Below are 12,598 nucleotides of genomic sequence, written 5' to 3'. Positions count from 1 at the left end.
GGAATTGTCATTCTTATTTTTTATTAAATGTAATAATTTATTGATCATTATTGTCTTTTATCAGTTATAGATGCCATATTTCTGATTTGACCACATTCAGCTTTATGAATCCTGTAACACACACACACACACACACACACACACACACACACACACACACACACACACACACACACACACACACACACACACACACACACAGACACACACACACACACAGACACACACACACACACAGCCTCGAGTGGTTCATAGCTTTAATCTACAGTAACACATCCCTCTGGATCTCTTTAAATAAAGACAGAAGCCACACATCACCTTACGGATGACATCAAAACACCTCGTTGTTAAAGAATTAGTGTGTGTGTAACGACGGCACACACTCCAGGTCTACTCGCCATCACTATGGTAACTTCCTTCCCACTTTCTGTCACGGAGGTCTATCATTACACACCTTCAAAGAGATAACAAACCTTCCGGCACACACACACACATACACACACCGGTGGCTCGTTCTCCCAAACTCTGGATCCACTCAGAGGTTAATTGGGTGATCAAACACACCCCGTTTCCCTCGTTTCCCCCGTGAGGCTCGTCAATGTTTCATGAGCATCAGCGCCAATCAAACCGCAGGCCGACGAGAGAAGCGTGCATTATTATATGCAAAATTATAAAAAAAATTCAATTCTGCTGTTATTTACTCATCTTGTGTGACTTACTTTCTTCAAAAAAAGAACACAAATACACCATAAAAATAATCCAGTGTTGTTATTGTTAACTGAAAATAAAGCTATTAAAAATACTTTTCTTTAACTGAAATAAAGCTGAAATAATATATATATATATATTTTTTTTTTCTTTTTTTTTTTCATTTTAGGTTTTTCAATGAATATTTATTTTATTTTATTTAATCTTATTTCATTTAAAGATTTTTATTTTATTTTTTTATAAAGGTACTTTACCTTAATTTCATTAAGTTTGTCAAGTTTTTTGTGTTTAATATGAAGTACTTAAATAACTAAAACTATTAAAAACTTAAATAAAATAAACATTCAAAGAAAAACTGACTGAAATAAATATGAACAAATAATAATAATAAAATAACAAAATTACTAAAACTTACACCAAAAATCAAAATGAAATTATAAAAATAAAAGCTAATATTAATAAATACTATAATGGTATATAAATGCACTATATTCCATCTCTAATCAAGAAATCAGACTGATCATCTATATTTTATCTATACTACCGATAATCAATACCAGATTAATGAACAAATCACTCTCACTGATTCTTTGACCAGGATCAGATGATTCAAAAACATGATTCATTAATGAATTATTCTTCTGAGTTGGATCTTTTTTTAGTATTTAAACTATTTTCAGTGAATAAACGCTTACATTCGGGTCTGTTCCTCATGCAAATCTATCTTAAGAAGACTTGAAACAGCCATTACAACCAGTTTAATGATGTTTATTTGTCATTTTGGAGTTCGACAGCCCATCGCCCTCATTCACTTTCACTTTCACTACACAGAAAAGTTCTGGATACTCCTCGAAAATTCTCCTTGCTTTAGAGCTAAGAAAGTTTGAGTGTGAGAGTGAACATTTGCTTGTTTAACACAGAGGCTCAGGCTCATTAGGGCAGATGAGGAGTGAATCGTGCTCTTTGTTTTAATGAATATAAAGAGATGGAGAGAGAAGCGCAGCTCTAATGATGACCGCTCCGACCCCGTCTTTAACAACCTCTCCTCCTGGCCTCGCTGTTCCTGTCGTCGCTGTCGTCCTCCTCCCCCTCTTTCACTGCTAATAACCAGCTTTCGTTCTCTCGTAATGAATCAGGACTCGACTGAATGCTGAACTATCATTCGTACTGGCTCCTTAATTATCACCCGTCAGAGTCGTTCTCCTCCTCCAGCAGAGTTTAGATCCATTATGAGCAAAAATGTTTACTAATTGCTTAATGATTTGGTGTTTGATTGGGCTTTTTTCAATAATATTTGAGTGGTTTCTCTTCTTGTAGATTAATATCAAATGGTTATTTTGGTTAAATATAAACATATGCCAGACCTAGAACAGGAAACCTATTTGTTATAAAAAATTTCAATAATTAGATGACAAGTTTTAAAAGTGTTATGATGGTGTTCTATTTATTTATTTATTTACTTATTATTTATATTGTTACCATTTATTGGTTAACTGTGTTGTTTTATGTATATGACACGTACATGATTGTTTATATCATTTCTTGTTTATATCATTTCTTGTTTGCAAATGAGAAAATCAATAAGGCACAAATCATTAAAACAAAGTCTTATGATCGTACACAAGTAGGGTTGGGTCTCGTTTGAATTTTAACGAATTTTAACGATTCCGATTCTTATCAATTCCTAATTTTGATTCCAATAAGGTAAAAAACAAAAACAAAACTAGATATCAGTCTTATTGCAAAACATTTCATTGTACCTGAATACCAACATTCTAAAGAACACAAACACAAGTAACTTTAGCCTGTGGTTTAGCAAAAACAACTAGCCTAACTAATATAAATGCCAAGCATTATTAAAGACAAGTAAACACTCAATCACAGCAAATAAATGCCTCAAGTATTCGATTCCAGAATATATTAAGTATATCATTTGATTTTTAAAGACATTTAAGGGGTGATGAACTGAGAAATCAAATTTTACTTGAGCTTTTGACATTGAAGAGGTCCTCATACTATAAGAATATCCTGTAAGTTTCAAAACTGAAAACTTTCTTGTTTTACTGTAACCATGCTAAAAATAGCATTACCTTCCAAAGGATCCTAATGCTAGGAATGTGGTTATTTATTTTCAACAATGTGAATGTCTCAGTTGAGCATTATTTATTTGTATTCAGTACATTTCACTGTGGATTATTTGGTAAATCAGTTGCAATTTCGGCGCAGGCTTTCCAAACAGACTTTTACAATATGGACTCGACAGTAATGCCACAACATGACCGTGTTAATTATAATGCCTGATCTGTGACCAGTGATTTATGTAATGATTCATGTACAGTCAGATGTTCTTTGTCTATGAGGCAGTAAATCAAAACAGTGATGAAACGGTCAGGATGAAAATAATCTGTTATTTAAACTGTGATTAAATTATATATATTAAGCATTCAAAGAACGCTCCCTTTACAATTGCTGGAGCTGTCAATCAAACAGGGCGAGTTTATCAGCGACTCTCGCCAAAACTCACGTTATAATCAACGAATCTCTTATTTACATTGTGTTTGCACTGTTATGATGAAAGCATTCGTTATTGTGCAGAAATCAAGTTGCAGTGATGAGATCACTGCATTCATGCGCCCAACATGTCTGTTGATCATCACTGCAACCTTTCAAGCCACGATCTAAATATAATGCTATAATCAACACTTTTACGAGAGCTGTAATAGTAAAAACGTGCTTTCGAGAGAGTTCCACATGTCATACTTAGCTATTTCATATGCAAAGATGTCAGCCAATCACAGCAGTGGATGTTTACACTGAAGTCTCACAGCAGACACGCCCCTTCAAACAGAGCGTTCAAATCAGAGGCTAAAATCAGGGTAGGAAAAATGCCTTTTATTTGTCAAGTATGACCATTTTTGATGTAAAAATCATACTAACATTATAAGCGCACCCCAGGAAACATTATAAAACAATAAAATAATGCAGTTCATGACCCCTTTAAGACGTTTTACTGGAAAGCTAATCAATATCATGACTCATCTCTGCACAATTTACCTTCATTAAGGTCTTGAAAAATACTCCCAGAAACAAAACAATAACACCATACAACTCACATGCTCCAGATCAACTCTTCTAAAGCAATCTGACCAAAATTTAACTTGTTATTTGCTGATAATCTTTACTTCCAGTAACCAGACCAGTGAACACTGTGATCATGTGACCTGGATCAAACGATTCATCAAAGAGATCCAAATCATTAATACCTGATTCACTAGATTCAAGTAGATTTTCAGTGAATAGAACAGTTAAATTTGGGTCTCTTGCTTAAAAAAAAAAAAAATCTATCATTTAACTTCAGATAACTTCTATCATACAACAAGCAATTTGAACCAGTTTCATGAAACTTTAATGGTGTTTATTTGTCATTTTGACCTCCTTCACTTTCATTATACTAAAAAGAACATCTTGAAATACTCTCAGAAAGCTCTTAAAAGCGTTCAAAGGTTTTCTGAGCCACTTCATGTGAGGATTGTTGTGTGTCTGACCTGTTGAAGAGGTTGTTTCTGGAGACCATCCTCAGGAAGCCGGTCGGGTCGGTCACTGAGTTGAGTTTATTATTGAGTTCTTCAAACTGCTGGTCCAGAAGGTCTCCAGCTTCGCTCTCAGTCTCGCTGCTGGAACACGCTCTGAAACACACACAACACAACGTCATTTACACACAAAACATGGTACAATCACTGCAAAGGAACTTGGCTTATTGCTTTTTTGAAAAGAAAAAAGAGCAATAAATAATTGAATGTAGTAAAACTAACAATCAGAACAATAAACATTAATTCAGGCAAGTATAGTTCTTTATTCAACAACAATGGAATACTTGATTCTGATTGGCCAATCATGGAATTGACAGGTCATCAACGTTACAATAGAGTTCCAAAAGTAAAAATCCCATTCATTTCCTTTTAATTTGTATTGTTGAATTACTAATTTTTTATGATAACTTGCAAAGCATTAAAAACAGACCTAATGTACGCAAGGTTCTTAATCGATGATGTATGCTTTTTCTTTCAACTCATTTTTTAAATACTTGTGTTAAACAGTGGAATACCTGGTGAAAAATTACATTACCCATAATTCTGCAGAAAAATCGCACCAAACTAGTCAGTTACACTGTAAAAAATAACGTTGCTGCCTTAAATTTTTAAGAACAATAAACTTGGATGTTTAAGTCATTTCAACTTAACTTACATTAAACTGACTTACTGAAATAAGTTAAGCAATTAAAAAAACAAAAAAACTTTTTTTTTGAGTTAAAGCAATGTAAAAACAAATGTCAACTTATTAATCATTTTTACAGTGTATGCTCTCAAACTACTTAATCGTTTGCATATATATATATATATGCATATTTTGTAATAAACATAACCTATACGGTTTTATACTGTCATGCTTCAAATCAAGGTTTGTAAGGTTGTGATTCAACTCGTAGCTGGTTCGTTTGGTTCATGGTTTATTACTCTTTAACAAAGACTTTAAAAAAGAATCCTATGGAAAAATGAATGTGAAAAATCCCGGAACCAAGGCTGCTGAAAAAGTGGGCACTCAATGGATAGAAATATGGTTCAACCAATCAGATTTCAGAGGCGGAGATGTCAGTTTTAAGAAATCAATTCATGTTCAAATTCTTTCTGCATATGTTCTTTCTTACTCTCCTTTCACCATGAAACACTTTAGTTTTACAAATGATTCAAATATTATTCAAACAATATATGAGCATATGCATGTTTTAGATCATCATATCAATCAATTCTGACTCTTCATTTCTCTGAAACATAACTGTTAACTCAATTAAGTTTCTCAGCTACAAAAGCGCAACATCTGAGTGATGAAACGCTCCCCGCTTATCAAACACACTCGTTTTATATCAAGACATGCACGTGTTTGTTGACTTTTCATTCCCGACATCCATTGAGATGCAACACAAAATAACAGTAACAATGTTATAAACGACCAAACAACTCGAGCACAACGGCAGCCACAATCATTTATAATTACTCGGCGTCTGAGGAACGCGTGAGCAAATTTCTCTGATTAGCTTTAATGAAAAAAACAGATCTCTTCACTAATCCGACTCATCTGAGACGACACACTTGGATACTTCTATTGGGTTAATAAGGTTTTATCCACCTCACCTCAATTACACACTAAACGTGCTTCATTCGTACCTAATGAACGACGCAGATGCTCTGCTGATTATTTTGGACGCACTATCAGATGGCATTAAAACGTGTCGATATGAAGAGATTTGAATGCTCTGAATAGCTCATTAGCACGTGTTTACTTGAGCACTTCGCTCTGAGAATGAAAGGGAACGTCTGGTAATCGTGTCCCCTGGATTTCCAAACTATTCCGAGGCACCAACGTTCCTCTCATTTTGTGTCCTTAATCTCCGCAAACATGTTCGCACTCCCTCTCGAGACGCAAGCCGTCCCAAATCGTGTTGAAATGTTAATTTAATTCTTTGTCAGGATACACTCCTCTAGGATGGGAATAATCTTGTTTTGGTGCCAACTAGAGCCGGAAAATGAGATCTGCTCTTGTGCTTACAGTGACCCAGTCGTGGGGCGAGCGGTTGCGTCTGCGACCCGTCCGCGTGCCGAGCTCTAGTGGATGTGGGAAGCGTGCATTGGAAATGATGATGGCTGGGATGTGAAGACAGCGCCGTGGGCCACATGTGTCAGGCAGAGATATGCGAGGATGCTCTGAAAGGAAAACCTTCCTAACACCCTTACAGGAACGGGAACGCTCACCAGGAGGGCAAAACAAGGCTTTCCTCTGCTGCCCGCCAGTTATTTTGACCAAGTCTGTAACTAGTAGTAAGCCTGGGATATTAAAAGACCAAATTCAATATACCTTATTGATGATGCATATTATGTACGGGCAGGCAAATTAACCCAACGTGCAATTTCTCATTAAGAGTTTCACCATAGAAAGCCATTATAAAGAAAACGTTAACCTTTTAGCGTGTTGTGTTCATATTCTGGGCTCATCAGCTCGGCTGTATATATATATGCATCATCAATAAGGTATATATTCAATTTGATCTGTTAATATCACTGGACGATAAAAGGGTCCTATTGTGCTTTTTTCACATGTTCCTCTGTCTTTAGTGTGTAATGCTGCTGTTTGAACATAAAAAAGCTCTGAGTTCTTCTCTATATCAGTGTCATATTCAGTGTCAACTCCCTGAAACGCCTCCATTGTAGTCTTGAGTTTCTTCCGGGAACGAACACGTCACAATATTCCTCATTTAAATAATTAATAGGCAGAATAAAGGGGTGGGGCCTGGTTGAGTTAGTTAGTAGTGTGTTAAACTGGCGGTTATGGTAAGGGGCGGGACATTTACCAAACACACTCGAAGTGCTTAACCAATCACAACACACTGATCCAGCCGACCAATCAGAGCACAGTGTGCTTTTCAGAAGGAGGGGCTTCATAGAGACAGGAACTAAACAGAGCGTTACTGACAGACTGGGAAGAGAGGAGCCGCAACAATGGAGAATATGAGGAAAATCATGTGTTTTTATTTTTACTTTCAAGCATTAACTCTATTCTAGCTGAGTCCAAAAACAAAATCAAGACTTTGTGTTAAAGTGGACCTATTATGCCCTTTTTCACTTTAAGTGTTTTTCTCACGTTAAGCGTTTTAGAATGTCCTGCTATTTTTAGTGATCACAAGTGCCCAAAACTCACACTTTATTCACATGTTTTTTAGTTTTTCTTCTTTTGAGAGGTGATCTAAATATTTGTGTCTTGAAACAGATGGAAAATTGAAAGGTCGGTCCTGCAGGTCTATGTTTTGCCCAGTCATGTGACTGAAAACTATGAATAGTGAGCGAACCTAATCCGGAGTTATACTGTAAACTATTTATCATCTCAGGACAAAGTGAAATACAACTGCAAAATGTACAACATTCTTATATGAAAGTAACAGTGTTTTATAGTGTGTAACTCATATGTTTATAGTGTATTCTATTGTACTTTTTTAGTGTTTATTCATTGTTGTGTGCAGCCTTGACAGTTCTTTATCTCTCGACTGTGGCAAATAAAACTCAGTGGAAGCTGTTTCCCAGCTAAAATTGAACACGCTGTCTGTGGCGGACGCGTTTGAAAGCCATTTCTGCTGACACAAGCACCAATAAGAATGCATTAGACTATAATATGCAAATTATACACCATCAAAAGCGGATTATTTCCTCAAATTAGGCCGAATTGCTTTATGAACCATAACTCAAACCACAGCTTCACATCAACCACACAAACATACTCAAATGGACCTGGGAAAAGACTAAACACCGCAGTGTGAAATGCCTTAATTAGTGGTGCTTACTTGGTCAATTATCACTATTGCTGCTGCTCATACTGAGTGTTAATGATTGATCAAACCCTTAACCATATTAAATACAACTGTACAGCAACATCCGTGCAAACACCCTTCATGCCGCCGAGTTTTGCATGGACAAACACTAGTCACATTAACAATCCAGCTGAAATTGTGCATTAATCACAGAATTATTCTGATGAATCTCACGAGCAACGCACTGATCTGTTTCAACTAAAGGGTGGAAGAGGTCTCGCTAAACGAAGCATAATCGCTCATATTGCAGACGGTCGCGGGTATCACAGATCCTCTTTCTCTCTGCACAATGAATGGGGTCTTCAAAGGTGGCATATTGCACCCAAACAAGTGGAAAAGATTGCTCGCAGCCCCTCAGTCGAGCGCTAAATTATCTTTTAATGGGCAGGGATGAGCGCAGAGCTCGCTGGGAGAAGCCATCACACCTCTGGTGACTAATGCGCTGGGCACCAGAGACACGCAGCTTTCCACGCGCGTACAATAATGGCCTTTGTTTCAGGCTGATGCTTAATTCACACCAAGAGCTTCTGACGTTCTGCCATCCTTCTCTGCATTCTGCTCCTCCAAACCTGCCAGCGTCTTCACCTAATTAATGTCAGAGTACACTCAACACTGCAGCAGCGACTCCTCTCGAAGCCTCCGTGTGAGAGGTGAATAACTCCCAGAGATCAGTGCGGTGTGGCCTCCAGCCCCGCTGTGGCGTATGACAGCATCGCTGAGATGTTCCTGCAGGGCATTAACACACACACGCACACTCATCGCTGCTGCGCTCGATACCACCGACCAACCATCCATCCATCAGGGTATATTTAGGAGGTTGCAGTCTTTCACACTAACATGCACACAGATAACGGGCCATGAGCACTGGACATGCTCTTTTATTGGGAAAAACATTCTTAAATCTTACATAGCAACACCCTAACATCCAGTGCACCCTAAAAACCATCTAGGAACATCCTAACAAGCATCCAGAAAACCCTAGTGATGCCCACTTAGACTAACCTAGCAATCAGGGTTTGAAATTAGCAAATTAGCCAAATGCGGTTGAAAATCAACTGTGGCGGTAACGCTGTCAAATCACTGGCCAATCGGTGTGTTACTGATTATATTTACTCACTTTGTTGGGGAAGTTCGTGTAAGACAAATCTGCACTGATTTAGCGCAAATAATCAACTCGTGAGTCGTCATGATATATATTAAATACAGCGTATAGCGCAGAATCTCCTCATATCTGGCTTACTTGAACACACACGTCACTACGCAACAAATAATGGCGCGCTTGTTTATTTGCATTGAAGCAATAGCAAAGATTAAAAAGCATTGGGTTAACAGAAAAGACATTGTTATTTTGTATGCCTACATTTTTTGTTGTCGACCTAAAATACATTTTCGGCGATGAGAATTAAAGAGGAAGGGAGGAGATGGCTGGATGACAGGATCTTGTTTGAATAAGAAATTAATGTGTGAAATCCAAATTTTATATAATATATAGCTGTAACAATGTTAATCTGGTTTATTTCTTTTTCTTTTTTTGGGGGGCTAGTAGAAGTTCTGAATGGCCGGTAACTTAAAAATATAGTAGCCAAATTAGCCGATGAGTTCATTTCAAACCCTGCTAGCGATGGCCTAGGAACCACTTAGACTAACCTAGCAATGCCCTGGTGAGTTTTGCACAGGCAAACACCATTAATATTAGTGAATATCTAAATTATGAATAACTAGTGACAAGTCTGGGCAATAAGTTTGATGTGTCATGCATACGCCACCAGATTATCTACTTTTATATCTCTGTGATATAAAAAATAAGGTTCATAGTAGAGCTGCACGATTCTGGATTAAATGAGAAACATGATTCTTCCTCGATTCTGAACAGACAACGAAACAAAATAACCTGTAATTTACTAGAGATTTTAAATGTTTAATAAATCTGAATTATTAAAAAAAAAAAAGGTGTTTGAATAAATGATTCAAATACTTCCCTTGTTTCATGACTGTTGCCTTTGGCTTGCTCAGTTGGGGATATTTGGGATATTTAATTTAATTAATCAATCAACAATACTATTGATCAGCATTACCAAACGTGGACATTTTCCACTAGAAACAAGCACTGATGTATTATTTTAATTTAATACTGTGAAGCTGCTTTGATACAATCTGTATTGTGAAAAGCACTATATAAATAAACTTGACTTGACTTGACTTGACTTGACTTGACTGGATGAATCAGTGTTTTTTGAACGAATCTCTTGAATGAATGATTCAATGACAAACACATTTTTTAACAGTCACCTGTCGCCACCTACTGGTGTAACGATGTAATTTATACAATCCTTATTTGAAGCGCCAAGTAACTTTCAAAAGGCGATTTGCTCTATTTTGATCGCTAAATAAATCAGTGTTTATATCCGAACTATAAACTTTTATCTCACTTCTGTGATATTTTGAGTATTTGTCTCACAGAAATAATGATACTGTGTGGTTGAAAAGACTGTTTGTGAAGCTGTTTCATACCTATACATGATAACGGCTCTCTCTGGATCAGCGGCTGCACAAACACAGATCTGAATGTTCGCTGAGATTCAGTCAAAGGTTTAAAAGACGCAGCTGCATCGTTGTCATTTAGGAATAAGATCACGTGGGTGTTTGATCTTTTAAAGGGGTCATATAATGGTACATGCACTTTTAAACCTTTTAAACTTTTAAACCTAAACCAGTACAAGTTGATTGTACTGAAATGTGTGTTGGCAGTGCCTGTACACAACCATCATAAAATGATAAAAATCCATCCAGTGGTCTTTTTTTAATCTCCTTATATGTTTTCCCCCGTCTCAAATCAAGCCGTTCGACCGAGTGATGTCACACGGTCGGACGCCCCTCCCACAATTGTTGATTGACAGCAGCGTTTCAACACAGACCCGCCCTCGCTCGTGAGCGAGCTGTCAATCATAGTCCGCGCGTCATTGTTGATACACTGGAGCACTGTCTATGAGCAGAATGACATCTAAGCGATTGTGGTGTTCTGTTCTTGGGTGTAATAACGAACACAGCATCATGTTGATGTTCCTAAATCCGAACCGCTGAAGACGCAGTGGCTGAGTTTGTTTTCGAAGGGAATATTCCCCACGATCAACGTCAATGCTTTCATGTTTGCGTGAATCATTTCTCACACCAGACTGCTTTATAAACGAGGGTCAGTATAAAGCTGGTTTTGCTAAGAAGCTGCTCCTGAAAAAAGGATCAGTACCAACTATTCGTGTTCCTGCTGAACCTCCAGAAGAAGTGAGTGTAACGTTTTATTAACCTTTATATTAATCTTTGCAAATCGCTAGCAAACTCAGGGTACATTACGGTATGTTTTCTCAATATAATTCATAATCCCACGTTTATAATGAACAATGTGTTATGGTTATTGTGTTGTGTACGCACAGAACAGAGGGGCGGGGTGAGCAAAGCTCATTATCATTTAAAGACACATGCACTGAAACGGCGTGCTGAAAACAGAGCTGTTTTTGACCAGGTAAAATGAGTGTTTTCTTACAATACTAATGAGAATTTTTGTGTAGAATTTTAAGTGTATTATAAACTTTCATTTAGACCCTAAAGAATCATAATAACTTGTACAAAAATGGCATTATATGACCCCTTTAACGATGAATCGTGCATTCACCTGCTGTAGTAGGAGTCCACACCCAGAGCTTCACGGGCATTAGCGATGTGTTGCTCCAGAGACGAGGGCATGACGCCACCGCCGGCCTCCTGGAAGTCCTCCGACGCGCCCTCACCCAGATACACCTCGTGAAACTTCAGGATCCCTGTCAGATGGAGAGCAAAGGTCATGCCGATTCAGACAAAGGTCTTTATGACTATATTCCTTATTAAACAAATATGATTATGGTGATTATTATTATTAACCAATGTTAATTATATTGCTGGTGGTGACGTTTTATAAAAGCAATATATCATGAGAGGTTACTCAGTACAAAGATTTCACGGTTAGTTAACTACCTTAGTTAACATGAACAATACTTCTTCAGCATTTATTAATCTTAGATAATATTAATTTCAACATTTACTATTACGTTATTAAAATCAAAGGTTGTATTTGTTAACATTAGTTAATGCACTGTGAACTAGCATGAACAAACAATGAACAGTTGTATTAACATATTTTTATTAACTAACAATAACAAATATTAATAAATGCTGTAACAAATGCATTACTCATTATTAGTTCATGTTATAATGAACCTTATTGTAAAGTGTTACCGATCTCACCATCACACTTAAAGGTCAGATGTAAAATACAATAATTCAGACTGGACCGAACGGTCTCAAACTCCAGTGTTTTAGACATAAAGTGCGTGTTTTGCCTAATAATGAAATTAGAATAATGTATAGAGCCACACACGAGTCACGAGCAAGGTCAGCGGTCTCCCGTGACAGGCTGAAATCTAGTTAGGTGAATTTTGTAAATGA

At 37.1% G+C, this 12,598-nt stretch overlaps 1 protein-coding gene across 3 annotated transcripts in view; it reads right to left on the bottom strand.

Annotated features, from left to right (window-relative positions):
* The window catches only part of ttc28 (tetratricopeptide repeat domain 28), a 301,508-nt gene that overhangs the window by 13,755 nt on the left and 275,155 nt on the right, over positions 1-12,598 (bottom strand). For all 3 annotated transcript variants that reach the window (XM_084105072.1, XM_084105073.1, XM_084105074.1), the window contains 2 exons: positions 11,790-11,934; positions 4,254-4,394 (listed from right to left, as the gene is read on the bottom strand). In XM_084105072.1, coding sequence (XP_083961198.1) covers positions 4,254-4,394; positions 11,790-11,934 — 286 coding nt within the window. The remainder of the gene's footprint in view (positions 1-4,253; positions 4,395-11,789; positions 11,935-12,598) is intronic.

Source organism: Abramis brama (assembly GCF_963993115.1).
Source record: "Abramis brama genome assembly, chromosome: 25".
In the NCBI taxonomy this organism is placed as follows: Eukaryota; Metazoa; Chordata; class Actinopteri; order Cypriniformes; family Leuciscidae; genus Abramis; species Abramis brama.
The sequence above is the reverse complement of the archived record's forward strand: the minus strand, read 5'-3'. Positions and strand labels throughout refer to the sequence as shown.